The sequence below is a fragment of the Epinephelus lanceolatus genome, chromosome 17 (assembly GCF_041903045.1).
Source record: "Epinephelus lanceolatus isolate andai-2023 chromosome 17, ASM4190304v1, whole genome shotgun sequence".
Classification (NCBI taxonomy): Eukaryota; Metazoa; Chordata; class Actinopteri; order Perciformes; family Serranidae; genus Epinephelus; species Epinephelus lanceolatus.
In genome coordinates, this window is record NC_135750.1 from 31,492,860 (window position 1) to 31,508,582 (window position 15,723).

At 42.3% G+C, this 15,723-nt stretch overlaps 1 protein-coding gene across 2 annotated transcripts in view; it reads right to left on the reverse strand.

Annotated features, from left to right (window-relative positions):
• blnk (B cell linker) overlaps window positions 1–2,196 on the reverse strand; it is a 35,673-nt gene extending 33,477 nt beyond the window's left edge. Inside the window, exons 1-2 of one of the 2 annotated variants that reach the window (XM_078176249.1) lie at window positions 1,907–2,196; window positions 1,565–1,627 (exon numbers count right to left, since the gene is read on the reverse strand). In XM_078176249.1, the coding sequence (XP_078032375.1) occupies window positions 1,565–1,627; window positions 1,907–1,975 (132 nt within the window). In that variant the 5' untranslated portion in view covers window positions 1,976–2,196. Of the gene's footprint in view, window positions 1–1,564; window positions 1,628–1,716; window positions 1,747–1,906 lie in introns of those variants that run through there. The other variant, XM_078176250.1, reaches the window with a different exon arrangement.
• Window positions 2,197–15,723: the final 13,527 nt, after the last annotated feature.

The following is a 15,723-nucleotide window of genomic DNA, read 5'->3' on the forward strand; positions in this document are numbered from 1 at the left end:
GATCATCCAATAATTGTTGAGATATTTCAGTCTCAATGTGGTGGACCAATTCTCTGATATTGCCTTAAAGCCAAGCCGCCAGCGAGGCTAAATGTTAAATACGGCAAACAAAATTTCACACAACTATGCGCACCCATCGTGAATGTGAATGTTCAACTCTGCAGCCTTGAAGCTGCTTAAATGAAAGGTGCGTGTTGCCAGATGTGCAGCCTTGGTGAGATATTCTCGTTCAATAGGAGCATGTGGGTTTACCTGAGCTTAATAGAGCCTGAGTGTGCTGGCTGGGTCTGTAGCTATGGGATCCATCAGTCAATACACATAGTGTATGTATATGTATTTTTCAGATCTGCACTGGTAACTTGCACATCAAAGCCTCTGCTCTGAAACATTAATCATTCTGACTCATAAAAATCCACAGTGAGCATATTTTGGGGGAGATAAGCCTGTGAGATATAGGAGAAACATTTCCATGATGCAATATCCCACCTAAAGTGGAATCAGCTCAGGGTCAGTGAATAATGAATACGAGAGTAGATTGATGCTCTCATTTGTTAGTGTGGCAGGAAGTGTTTTTAAGTGGCCACTAAAAAGACGCATATGAATAGACGCCTCTACACGCAAGCCAAGAAGTATTACTGAGGTATTATTAAAATCCTGAAAATACAAAATATTAGGAAATTATAAACCCATGCTTCAGTTATTTCACGGCATAAAATCCTCGTTAGAGAGTTTTCACCCTCCTGACTAAAGCAGATTTAATGATACTTACTTAAATAAGTAGGGATCACAGCTTTATTATCCCTGAGTCTCATTTCACAGTTCTTACTCTCTCCCACTGACACAGAGACAGTTTCCACCTGCATTCATTGTGTCAGTGTGCGTCTCAGAAACGTTGGAAGGCCCTCAGAGAGAGTACACACAGCAACGTGGATGATGGAGACAAAGCAATAAGGGGGAAAGCAGAAGTTGCAACCTGTGTACGCACTTCCATATTAGGAGGGCCACTGATTACACACCGAAAGAGTGTGGGAAGTAATACAAGCGAGTGAGTTTACATACTAGTCATGTTTCAGATCCTATAAACTGTTAACTGTTTTTCACCGTTGGAAATCTGTAGAGCTGCAGTCTAATTTACGATGCATAGTAAAAGTTTATTTTTCAATTTATTCAAGAAATAAGATTCAGCTGTATCTTAACAAGGAAAACAAACTCCTGCACACACATTTGCCTTAAAAAAAATAATGAGGATGATATAAATGTTTGGCATTGTAAACTGGATTTGAAGTTTTACAGTTGTTTATTTTTTATTTTTTTTAGCGAAATAGACACAAATAGCCGGAGGAAATGTAATCATTCTGCTGTTTTTAATGCCATAATCATAATAATAATTGCTCGGGAGGATTTGTCCATTTTGATGTAATTAGAATAACAAACTGAGCACAACCACAACCCAGATATGATCCTGAACGGATTAGTAGATTATGTAACTGTGAGAGGAACAGAGCAAGTATTTTTGGGGTAAAATTCAGGTGAAAGAAGCAAACAATGTGAGGCAGTAACTCACCAGAAGCCTGTGTCCATTAATTTTCAGTCTGCTTACGGTGGCAGCACATTCTTGCATGTTGTTCTGAGGGCAGTAAGGACATATTGATTTACCTTCCTGTACTGACATTTACATTTAATTACTCAGTTAAGCTGAATATAATTCCATAATACTTGTCTTTCTGTCATCCTACGCCATGCCTTGATCTGTATTATGTACAGTGTGCATGAAAACAATCAAATATGAGAGTAATCATGATCCACATTAGCTAGAATGAACTACTGAACTTTTAAAATAGGTCCATCTCCATTCATTGGTTTTCTGATAGTGCCTTTTTTGTCTCCTACATTTTCTTGTACTCACCTTGCACATAAAGAAGGCTACTTGCGCCTGGTCCCACCCCTCACACTCCTCTCTGGACGGCAGGTTCATTTTAGTCTCAACAGGGAACCTCTGAGCAGGAGTGTGCTTTTAGAAGTACAGTAATAGACTGACCCGTCACGCACCAGCCAGCTTCAACAGGGAGAAGTACGCACAGGGAGGTCACCTCATTAAAACCAACACATATTCTCCGTCTCTCTCACTCTCTTTCCCCTTCATCCATAAGTAATGTGGCAATTTGTGGCATTTTCGAAAAAATCTAGATTCGTCCCCAAGATTGCAGCGAGGCGTCTACAAAAGGGAAGCAGGGACTTCCTCAAAGTCATATATAAAAGTCTTAAGAAACCAAAGTGTCATAATAAAGTGTGAGTTGACTTTCACCACCTAGAGCACACTTCATTTAAAGTCAGGCAGAGTGTGTAATTTATTGTACATTTATTTTCATTTCAAGGTGTAATCTTATTTAAGGTGCGAGACTATTCCGACTCCAATATACAGGTGGAGAGATTGCAGGAGTGGTAATAATAGCTGCACTATCTTTAATGAAAGTCGTGTAGAGAGTGTGTTCAATCAACTTTCGGAAATTTTCAGTCAGACAGGAAATGGAGTGTTTTTTTGACTAGCATCACTGATACCAGAAATAAGACTGTGGTCAGGCATGTCAGATAAAATAGAGATCTAAAAATATGACAGAAGACCTCAAATCAAATGACTTTTTTTTTTTTTTTTTTTTTGGTTTTATCAGACTGAGTCTCGTAATTTTGGAAATAACAAGGGGCTGCTGCCAAATTTGAGAATTTCAATGTTATTTCTGGATGTACCGGTCAGGACTGGATGGTTTGGGCTTAAAAAATCAGACGGAGAAGTATCTAACTTGGGATTTAAAACAAATATCAAAGTCCTTGCTGGCTGGAAGTTAAATGACAAAATTGATACCAATCTCTTGTCTGTGCAATATAACGCTACCGCTAACAGACTGGATATGTATTTTGTCTATTTTAAAAACAACTGTTGATCAATGTTAACCTTCACTTAGCTCATAACCATAGTGCCACTGCCAGGACATCTACGTCACAGCTGCTAAACCTTTTTATTCTCTTGGGGGCAGCGGACAAACAGATGAGGAAGAGTGTCTTGAAAGTAATGACCCACACGGTTTCAGTTAAAAAAAACAACAAAGAAAAGCTGAATTATGACACTGATACCAAGCTGCTGCTGTCAGGCATTTGAACACTTCACACCTCAAAAGGTCTGTAACAAACAGTTTCAGTAGGCCTATCTTTAAGCAAAATACACACACCAGAAAGTGTTACACAGTTTTGTTCAGTTCTCACAAACATCAAATGAGCCCACAAGGTCTGATGTAAAACTAATTTATGCCAAGGATGTCCTGGGGCACAGGAATAACGAGTGAATTCAAAATAGAAGAGGCATTATCCCTTAAGGAAACTTGGAGACCATTCAAACCTCAAATGATTAGATATATAACAATCACATAAACTGACATACCTATTTGACAAGAGACCTTGTGGCACTGCAAATGAGCCATAAGGCCAGAGTTGTCCCCTGGCCTGTGACAGAATGGGCTCTGGAAAGTGTTGAAGTCCAAGCTCTTAAACTCTGGACATGCTCCATCATGGAGTTCTGTGTTGTTAATCTGTAAGAGGATAAAATATTGTAATTTTCGTGTGTTTGATATTGGAAATCCTTCTTAATTCCTCAGACAAGCTGCAATGACCGCATTAGTCTGTTGGATAAAGCTGGCCATATTTCCTCACTTTAAAAGGTTTAAAAAGAAACTGAGAGGGAAAACTCAAAAGTAGTTGATAAAGCTCGCTCGATTAATCGCTGTTATCAGGACGTAAGGCTACTGGTTAGCAAGTTTAATTGATGAAAGTTCAGTCAGGACCACTTTGTCAAAAATAATCTTTATTTACTTGCACAAGTTATATTACATTTGGCGGTATGGTTCTGTTCTGGGACCCCCTGCTTTCTGCGCGCTTGCGTAGAAAGCCTGAGGCAGGAAGAGCACACCTTCCTGCCCTTCATGAGCCATCATGAACAGCTGGAGCAGGGGGCGCAGCAGCAAAAGAAAACCCAGACAGAGCAGAGCAAGCAAATGAATACAATAAAGTTTGGACCCGCATAGCAGGAGGATCTGGGACCCCCTGCTCTTCCACGCGCTTGCGTGGAAAGCATGAGGCAGGAAGAGCACACCTTCCTGCCCTTCACGAGCCATCATAAACGGCTATAGCAGGGAGCGCAGCAGCAAAAGAAACCCAGATAGAGCAGAGAAAACGGCATGACAGGAGGAGCTGGGGTGGAGGTGGGTTGCGATTACCAGCAGAGGAAGCAGCAAAAGGGGCCATGCTAGAGCTGTTTAAATAGCGCGCTCTGAATGCAATTTTCCAATAGGAGCAAAGGGGCAGTCAGCTGAGCCATCAGCTGATTGAGGATTGCTTGCTTGCCGTTAAAGGCTAATTTAGAGCTTGACGTCGTGGCCTGCCAGAACTAACGCTACGCTTGATTTCAGTCAGGACCACTTTGTCAAAAATAATCTTTATTTACTTGCACAAGTTATATTACATTTGGCGGTATGGTTCTGTTCTGGGACCCCCTGCTTTCTGCGCGCTTGCGTAGAAAGCCTGAGGCAGGAAGAGCATTCCTGCCCTTCATGAGCCATCATGAACAGCTGGAGCAGGGGGCGCAGCAGCAAAAGAAAACCCCCCAAAACGACCATACCAAGCAAAAACTCCCTGGCCCTTCTTGCTACAAGAAGGAGCCAAGAGAGGCTATTTGAGTAGGAGATAAATGTATAATATTAGAATTTTAGAAATTAAATCTAATTAATCGAAACCCTCAACCTACTGGAAACGTGGAGAGATTAAAATAGTCATACCATGGTCTATATCTTTATTATGATAGCCAGCGTTTACAGAGCACTCATTGCTTTTTGAGCATCTAGGATGGCTCGAACCTCGGGGCGCAGATAACATTCATAGGCAGATGATTACCATCTGCCCATGGCTTTTAAGGTGGACACAGGCGCTATCATTGCTGCTGTTGTAGCTGCTCCTATGCGGAACGAATGAGCTGTGTAGCGTTCTGGTGGGAGTCCGCAGGACTGGCAGGGGAGGCGGAGACGAGCGGTGAACCAAGCACGTGACATGGGCTCCCCTCTCTCTGTGGCAAACAGCGGCTCTTGCTGGCTGGCTTGAGCACGGCTTCTCAAGTAGCGGACCATGGAAGAAAACGGACAGAAAGCAGAATTAGTTTGAGCAATTACAACAGAAGTTCCTTTCCTGTCTCTATCAGTTTTGGAATGTTTTAAGTATAGACAAAGGTAGTGGCTGTTAACTGTTAGATCGGCTATAGTGAGGTCGTGCGAAGGATCAAAAGATCGTGTGCGTGTGGTGAACTCTCCGCATCTTAAAAAGCCGTAAAAAGCTGTGAGGAAGACAGTTTCTAAAAGTAAGTCTGTATATGAATCGAAGCACCCAACCCTCAAGTGTGTGATTAATTTGTGCAGTAATGGTGGAGTGAAGGACGGCTGCATTTTGCGGGACTCAAAGCAGTGAACCAGGAAGGCACATACAGTGGGAATATTTACAGGAAAAATAGCAACTGAGAAAGTGGAACAAAATGAGGTGAAATAGGACCATGCAGAGTCATACAGTTTTAATGTGGATTTTGCTAATCCAGAACGCATATAATGAGCCGCTGACAGCATGTATGAGTGCAGGGTCAATCTAGCACCGTTTGGCAGAAAGGAGGGCAAGGCAGGCTGGATGGCGTAGCTTCTGGACACATTCTGTGGAATTTCTGAAATTCAAATCGAGATAATGCATCAGCAATCTTATTATCTAATCCTGGAATATGGACTGCTCGAATAATGAAATTCCCTAGCACAGATGCCCAAGTAAGTCGTCTTACGAATCTGTTAATGAATGGTATGGAGGAACGCCCTTTGTTAATAATATGGACAGCTGCTTCGTTGTCGCAGAAAAAGAGGATTTGCTTCCTGGACCAGTGTTTCCCCCAAATAAGACATGCTATAACAATAGGGTATATTTCCATTAATGCAGAAGAAAGAACATTGGCTGGTAAAGATGACAGTTCTTTTGGCCACACATCAGCGAACCACTGGTTATTAAAGAACCCCCCAAAACCAACGGAAGGAGCTGCGTCGGTGAATAACCTAATGGCCACAGAAGATTCTGGATTATCGTTATAGAAAAAAGAAATGCCGTTCCATTCCTGGAGCAGCAAAGACCAGAACCGGAGCTCTGATCTGCACCCTTCATCCAAATTAACCATGTCGTGTAGATTTCCGACAGTTTTTGAGAGGTCGAGAAGTCTGGATATGAAGGAGCGGCCCTGAGGAATAACGCGCATGGCGAAATTGAGATGACCTAGCAGGGAGAGCAAATCTCTTTTTGAGATGGTTTTTGAACACTGCTCCTTCATAATTTCTCTGATGCGGTTTAATTTTTCGAGTGGCAGGGACGCTTTCATGAGATTGCTATCTAATTTAATGCTCAGAAATTCAATGACTTGGAGTGGACCTGAAGTTTTTTCCTCAGATAGGGGGACTCCTAGATTTGTGAAAGTATCTTTAAGCATGGTGATAGCATGATCTGGCTTGGCATGAGGGTAATCTACAAGAAGAAAATCGTCTAACAGGTGAAGCACAAACGGCAGCTTGCAGTTATTTAACAGAATCCAGCAAAGAGCCTCTGACAATGTATTGAATATTTTTGGGCTGCTGCGACACCCGAAGGTGAGTCTAACTGAAAAATACATTTTCTCTCTCCATTTAACGCCAAACAGATGCCACTGAGAAGGGTGTAAAGGCATAACTTTAAATGCGTCAGTGATGTCAGCTTTTGATAACCACGCGCCTCTACCTGCTTGTTTAATGAGCTTAATGGCATCGTCAATAGAGGCATAAAACAGTGAGAACGGCGGCAGCGGAATGAGACTGTTAATGCTTTGGGCTTCGTCATTGTGAGGAGCAGATAAATCGATAATTAAACGCTTTTTGCCAGAATATTTACGGGTAGCAACATCAATGGGGTTAATGCGCGTTAGAGGAAAGGGTGATTTATCGAAAGGTCCGATCAGGAAACCCTTCCTGATTTCTTTCTCCAGTAAAGTATCTACTGTCTCAGGCTCTTTCAAAGCAGATTGCAGATTATTACGCACATATGACACCTTAGGCAACCAAATTAGACCAGCCATGAAACCTTGGATCAGTCCAGTGATCAAATAATTGACAAAACAGCGGTTTGGATGCTTCCTTAAAGCCTTTCCCAGCTCAGGCCCGTTGACTGGGGTTGAAGGTTTTATTTTTTCTTTTCCGACCTCGAAAGGCGGGTTCGTCTGGGGCACACTGACTTTGGATGCCCGTCCCCATAATAGCTGCAAGCATGGATATATTTACAGTTGACAAATCTGCACACATTCTCATTGAAATTATTGCACATTGGAGTCCAAGATGGTGTCACCTTAGGCTCAGATTTTGAACCCGCCGGCAGATGGACTATAGCCACGGATTTAGGGCACATATTGGAGGAGTGTGAGAAAGAGCCGCAAATGGAGCAGGAAAGAGCTTGACGGCCAGTGCAGTGCCTGCTAATTAAAGCCAGATCAACCACGGACCAGTCCAGTCTTTGATTAAACCTTTGAATGAACATGGCAGCTTTTGCAGAGAATGATTTGTGGTATTCATAGAACAGAGTTCCACCGTATGTCATGGCAAGATCGGCAATGATGGCAAGATAAGTGTCCAGTTCAGCTCTGCGGGATGGATGGACTTCACAGATTACATCTCTGAACACGCCAAAAGCTACAGTGAATTCTGCTAGAGTCAGAGTCTTTGAAAGTCTAGGATCACTATCTTTTAGCATCACAGACACATCACCACAGTCTACTACGCGCCTATCGCTGAAATCTGAGCACAGCAGGATTTTTACAAGATTAACATCATTACCTGCGAGGATCTGGCTTCTCAGATTGGAGGAGATGGCAGCAGCAGGAGGGTAGAATGGGACACCGGTGGAGATTGGAACTGCACATCCCAGAGATCTACGGGGGATTGTGATGCCGTCGAGGGGTGCCGGAGTGACGTCATCGGTCCGTGACGATGGTCCCGCAGCCGAGGAAGAAGCAGCCTGGTCCCGGGATGTAAACACGGCGGCCTGGAAAGAAGAGCTGGACGATGGAGCGGAACAGGCCTCTAAGGTCTGGATTCTGGAGTTCATGTTTGAAAGAGATGACTGGATGGATGACAGCGCTGACAGGATGGCGTCGTTTGCCGGAGCCGCGGAGCCGACTGCTGAGGCCGGGGCTCTAGCTCTTTTGGGCAGCGGGGCAGCGGCTGGAGTCAGTGCATCTGCTGGGTTTCGGGAGCGGTGTTTGCGTTTTGCTGGAGCTTTCCGAGGGGCGGAGGAAGGAAGGTGATCAGCAGGTGGAGATGGGAACCCAGCGCAGCCCATGAATAGTGTGAACAGTTCCTGGTGCGACGCTCCGACTGGAGCGGTAATGTCGTTGCAAAACAGAAACTCTAAAAGCCTTGGAATCGGCCAGTCATCAATCAATGGAATATTTGCAGCTTTGCTTGTCAGGCGAGAGCTTCGACGGCGAGAAGGAGGCCTCTCGTCGTCACAGAGGGCTTCCTCTGCCTCGGAGTTTTGTTGCGACTCCATGATGCAGTCAATTTGCCACGGATCCTCATCGTGGACGGAGGCCAGCGACATCAGGAGCAGCAGGGTGAGTACAACCACGAGTATTGATCTCTTCTTCATGCGTGAGTTGTCTTGTGCGATTACTAGCAGAGGAAGCAGCAAAAGGGGCCAGGCTAGAGCTGTTTAAATAGCGCGCTCTGAATGCAATTTTCCAATAGGAGCAAAGGGGCAGTCAGCTGAGCCATCAGCTGATTGAGGATTGCTTGCTTGCCGTTAAAGGCTAATTTAGAGCTTGACGTCGTGGCCTGCCAGAACTAACGCTACGCTTGATTTGAGTCTATTAAAACTGCATGAAACACCAAGGTCTGTAATACAATAACAAAAAACTAAATACAATAGATCTTACTATATCTTACTATTTAATGACGCAAACTCTGTCTGTGGGTATGTCTGTTCCATGTTTTCTCATCACTGACTTGGTCAGTCCATGTGAAATTTGGCACAGTGGTAGAGGGTCATGGGAGGATGCAAACTTTGAATGGGCATATCTCATGCCCCGTATGTCGTAGAGACGTGAAACTTTGCACAGAGATGCCTCTCCTCATGAGGAACAAATCTGCTTCAAGAACATAACTTCTGGTCATATAGATTTTCCGCCATTTTGAATTTTTTGAAAAACACTTAAAATCGATCTCTAAAACTGAGCTTCTATAAGGCAATGAATATTGCGGAGGGCGTGGCTCATCACATAAAGGTGTATAACATCTCAAGGGTTTCACCAATCACCACGCAACTTTGTAGGCATATGACCACACATAATCTGAGGGGACCCCTCCATTATTGACCCCATCAAACAAAATGGGGGCGCTAGAGAGCTAATTTCTTATCTAGGCCTAACCGCCATATTGATTTTTACTAAACTTGGTAGATATGTAGAACAGGACGCCTCAAGGTGACTGGAGAAATTTAACTCTAATTGGCAACTGGGTGGCGCTATAACAACAGAAAAATGCTTAAAAATGGCTAAAATGTGACAGATCGCTGTGGCCCAATGTTGTTGTTTTTTTCTTCTAATTTTTTGGCATGACTAAGTCATGGTATGGTATGCTGTACGTAATCACGAAAACTGTCAGTGTGTCATTCTGTCAGTCAGTCATTCTGTCTGTGCCACGTTTTTCTACTCACTGACGTGGTCAATCTATGTGAAACTGCACATACTAGGCACTGAGGACTGGCATAGGTAGAAGGTGACAAAGCTACCAATGGGTATGGACTCATAAATATAAATAAGCTGTTCATTCACTATATTTTGTCCCCATGACACTGTGTTTTTGATTATCTAACCTTCCTTTGCTCCCTGTCAGATAAATTGCTGATACATTTCATCTTTCCTTCTTCGCTTTGTTTCTTATTTCATTCTCCTTCCTTCCTTCAATATTGTTGGTGCTTCACAGGGTCATCCCCCTCCTCTTGACTGTATTCTCTCACCTCTCTGCTCCGCTTTTCCCCTTATGTTTTGGCATGTTGGTGTCTTATGTTTCTCTCCCCCTGATTAACTCTATCATTTTAAATACAAATCAGCAATTTTTACGTGTTTTAAGAACTTAATTTAATAGTATTTATAAAAACCATTGCCTTAATGTGTGTATTTCCTTAAAATAGATGGTTGAACCCTCCAAGGCATTACCATATATTTTCGTATAGTGAAGCTATTTTTGAGAATAACTCAAAAATGCTAGCAAACACAGCTTTGAACAGCTGTACACACATAAAAACATATTAGTTTGCATTAAATCTCCCTAAAGTTCAAATTAATTGCAAAGAATATATGTTTGTTTTTGAAAATTCTCAAAGTTACACACTGATTTTCAGACACTGGATCACATTCACTTCAAAATTACAGTATTTTACTGTTATGAGGAGCCATTAGGGATAACATTTTTTTTAATGAAGTTGGTTAATTTTAAAATTAAACCCAAAATAAATCTAAATCTTTCAACATCTATTTACATAAATCAAAAAGACTTATTGAAGAACACCACTAGAAATATTTAAAGAAGAAATTAGGTGTAATTTACATAAAATTTAATTTAGTGGTAAGGATTTGGGACAGCTGTTTCCCAATAGAAAATAGGTTTAAATGAATCATAGCATAATGTAATATCCACGGTCTGAATACTGAAATGCTTTGTTAAAAAATGTCTTCGTTGTGGGACCATAGTTTCAGCCACTTCTGTATAATGGCCCACAGACACAAACACGAGAGTTGTATCAATCTTCTCATCTACCTTTCAGCAACAAAGCAGATAAGTGCATTTCTCAAAGAGTCAAACCCCTCTGTTAAGGCAGGACAATTATGAGGAACAGAAGCCTTTGTGATCGGAGACAGTGTTTGTATACATCTCTTTTTATCTCAAACTAAAGAATCATCCCTTCTCTAGATGGGATGATTCCAATTACTTTATGTCCTACATTTTCCAATTATTTCCAGTAATAGTGTGCATGTGTTTGATCCTCTCATTACCCAACAGCAAATTGATTCTTGCCCAGATAATGAATACAACTTTAAAACACAGCCGCACACTTCCTTAACGCATGCAAATTAATGAAGAAGTACATCCAATAAAACAAAAGGAAACCATTACTCCTTTTATATCACTTTGTTTTGTTAGCAGGGTGTTTCTTCAGTACAGCCTTTTACTTTGTTAGGAAGCATTCTCAGCCTGAAATATTAATGATACAAAACAGCAACTCTTCAGCGAAAAAACTAGATAAGACCTACCTTCAGGCAGTTTTCTCCCTGTTTGATGCTCTAGTGAGTATTGATTCAAAAATATTTAATGCAGAAGGCCTACTGGACCTGGCACTTTTTTTTTTTTATCTATGTAGATAAATCAATAGATGAGTTGACTTTTTAAGCCCTTGCCATTCAGTTTTTACCTTGTGCTTTCCCTCAGGTAGCTTTAAAGCTGCACTAATCGATATCCATATTGAAAAATAAATTAAATGATTGACATGTAATCAAGCAGCAACTTTTGGGGCTAAAATATGAAACCAATGCGGAAGTGCTGGAAACTGCAGTTCCTTGAATGACCACTTAAGGCTGGCTCCAGAATTGAGTCAGTGCCCGCAGAACCCCATTGAACCCATAAAGATGTCATGGCAGTTCCCCAACAGTGAAGCCAAAACCTCTTGATCGCCCCCTGGTGGCTGGCTACAGTATAGGTCATAAAGCCCCCTCTATTTCCACCACAGGCACTTTGGGGTAATTTTACGGGGCCAGGGCCGTTGGTGCGTGTCTCCACCGCAGGAACCACCCCCGAAGGACAGAGTTCCGGAACTTTTACAGGGGCTAAACAAGTCCCTGCCTCGGAGTAGGTACTCAGAATGGCCCCGAAAAACTCCTGGGTGGCGCTTGGGGTTTACTTGGTGCTGATTGGATATACTCAAGGCGGGATGTGACGTCAACAGAAAGCGACAAAATAGCCGGCATTTTTAAAACTCAGCAGACAAAGAGTCTCATTTTTAAAAGGAGTCGTAAGAAAGTCGTAAGGAGTCCATGTTGATAATCGCCTTTCTTATGTCTGCTTTCTTCTTCTTACTTCTGCTTTGTACTTCTGAATCTCCCTCTTTGTTGTTGTTCTTCTTTGTTTGTTTCTTTGCCGCGTCGCCCCGGTCAAAATGGTCGTGCAACGATTACGTCACATCCAGAGCCCGGTAACTTTATAGGAACCTTCCTCCTACTCCGCTCTCTCAGTGGAGACACGGCAGTTGAGAGGGCAGAGTGAGAGGACATTCCTGTAAAGTTCCTGCCCCCCAAATAGTACCAGGAACTTCTTCAGTGGAAACGGGCCTAATGTTAGTGGATGAGACATGGGCCAAACTAAAAACACACGTCGAATAATTTTTCCTGACATTTTAGACAGTCTTTTATAACACCGATGTTTGCTAAAGTTCTTGTTTTCCTGATAAGCTTCATTATAAGTTGTAATTTTTAAAAAACAACAACAGGTGATTGAGGTCATAATTGACAGGTGTGTGTGCAAATCGGTATCAGGAAGATACAGTTTGTCATGTGTAGATGTGAATGACACTGACCAAGTGGCGATATGTGATGAGCTGGGATGGGAATGGGTTGCACCAACCATGGCTCCAGCTACAGCAGAAGTGTTTGGAACTTAACTGTTTGCTACCGTCCTAGCACCAAACCGCTGACAAAGTTAGCAAGTACCTAGTGATCTAAATGGAGCATTTAGCATCAGAAGAGCTTACTGAACTTACATTTGTCAAGTAGCCACAAACACGACTATTTAATGATTACTGTTGATATTCCATGTTTGCTGTATGTGTTTGAAAGGGCAACTGTGTGCTTACATGTCAGCCATATTAATGATCACATCAGCTGCTTGTTGCCTTCAAGGGGCACAACACATTATTATGGGTTCAAAGTTCTTAAAATGATCAAGTTCACTTACTTGAATACTGGTAGGCTAATCAAATACTGATGGACCATTGTATGTAATGTTTACTTAAACTGCTGATACTTTATTGTGTTGCCAATACTTCTTTGTATGTGCTCTGCCCTTTAAGGGACTCTCACCGCCCAATCAGGGTGATGCACAAATGCAGCACTCGCCCCCTATAAAGCCCCAGTGCATGTGTTGCTCGTCTCCCTTTGAAACTCAGCAACAGCTACCGGGACCAGCTGGGCTTGTGGTTAGAAGGCTACGCACATACTCACTGAACTGTGGTTAGATCCAGGTAAGTACTGTTTCTATGTCTTATGTGCTTCACCATCTAACAGGCTTTGCTATAGGTTAAAACCAGGGTGAAAGCCAAAGGGATGAGATGTACTCCCACCTGGGCTTGAACCGACATGAGCTCAGACCCAACAAACAACCATGAAAAACAGTCCTGAGGCTGAGCATCACCTGCCTGAAGGTCTCGCACTGGGGCTGCAACCACCCCTGCAAAACATGGGTGATATAAAAAAAACCCACCTCAGTCTGCCCCAGACCAGGTCCCCCCAGACAGTGCCCCAAGCATCGATTGAGACACAGTGTCAGCAGTTATGTCCCTGAAATATGACTGTACAAATGTTGAGGTGGAGGACCAGTAGACCAATGTCCTCCACTGAGACACCCCTTACAAGTGCCATCGATGATGCAATGGCTCTAGTGGAGTGTTCCCTCAGGGCATTTTTATAGTATAGTGTTGCTATTTTTACTTAAGTAAATAACTTGAATGCTACTTCCACCACTGAAGAGGTATTAAGACCCTTTCCTTGGGTAAAAGTAATAATAAATCACAAATTAAATTACTCCTCTACAAGTTAAAGTAGTGTTCGTTGAATGGAAGTATTAGCAACAAAAGGTACTTAGAGTATCACATGTAGGAGTCGTCCACTCTTAAATGGCCCCTTTGAGAATATTATATGATATTCTACTGGATTATTATGACATACACAATAATGTGGAAGTAGCATTTTATAGCTGGTTGAGGTGGAGTTATCTCCTCTATTTAGTGTTGAGTAGATTATAATAATGAATCGTTTTTTATATAATCATCATTTACAGTATGAAACTTTTTATCTGAAATAAGTGATTATAGTGGAGGAAAAAAGTACAATAATATCTCTGTGTTATGCACATTCCCACATAGTTAAGCCTGACCTATTTAGTATCTTTTGGAGTAAAATAAAGTCTTCGAATTGGGCTCACAATCTCACTTGCCGTCACACTTGTTCTCTCTAAACCAATTTGACAATGATTCTAAACAATTATCGGACAATTTAATCATGCATCCACAGAGCTACTGAAGAAAGTTGGATGAGAAATTGGGTTCATTGCTCTTTGTGGTGATTGCTGCTGGCAGTGTCAGAGCCATTTGTCTTAGTGATGGTAAAATTTCATCGGTCTCAGTTTGAATAGGGGCCAGCAGCCTCATATACAGCTGAGCGACTGGGGGGGGCTAAATAGTCAAACAATTAGTCACGTCTGCCCTGTGACACCCGTTAACCCTCCGAACTCCTCGCTAATGAGAGCAGTGTAATAAATTCCATCTAGCTGACAGAAGCAAGGTGTGCTTATTAAAGTGAAGAAATGAACAGAGGCTTTGTAATTAGAGTAGAATCAAGGCCCTGTAATGGTGTTTTTCCCTTTTGCCTAAATCAACAAATCATTCCTTTTTGGTCTACTGGAGCAGATGCATTATTGTAGATAATTACAGCAAAGTGACATTTAAACCTTTTCTTTCACATTGTTGACCGTTGTAGCAGAGAAATCAAAACAACATGGGGCAATGGTTCATGTTGTAATTACCTCTTTGGAAACAAAAGGAATAGACGACTTAAAAAGATTAAATCCATTTTCAGGTTACGTTCCCGACCACTGCACATGCACTTCTTTTCCCCGGATAAATGTTCCTAATCATCAATGGCCTGCATATACAGTACCTGTGTGTGTGCAAAGGGCGTGTATGAGCTTGTGGGATCTCATGGGAAATGCCCACAAAGGCTCTCATTTTAGGCAGTAAGCTAATTAAAGCAGTGGAGCAGATGGTGTAGACTTGGTCCGGACATAATGAGCCGGTGAGTGGCGAGACGAACCGGACATGGCAGGACAGCTGTGAGGGGTTTGTGAGGTGACCAGAATTCAGGCATCTCCCAGGAGTGAAGCTTTACTCCAGCCAAGAGAGTGAAAGTTACAACAGCATGAAAACTTTTGAGCCGCTTTTTAAGAAGCAACTGCATCAGGCTGTGTTTACTTCCCCCAAACGTGTGTTTGCAGAACAACTTTTACTGGAAGTGAATAATGCCATGCCAGCAGGGTGTTTTTATCTTCCTTTCACCCATCCTCAATCATACAATCTTGGCAGGTGTTTTTTGGTAAACACCAAATCCTCAACACCTGTTGCCAGAGGCTTTTCCTGTCTGCCAACTCTCACCAACCCTGCTCTAACTGACACTCTGTCACACTGTTGGGCCAAAAAAAAAAAAAGAAAAAAGACAGCTACATCTGTGTAATAAACAACTGTGGCATCACCAAAGTGGGTGTTTTTTCCTGGATGGCAGTTAAGTGCCATACAACAACAACAAAAACAGCTCAAAAAAGC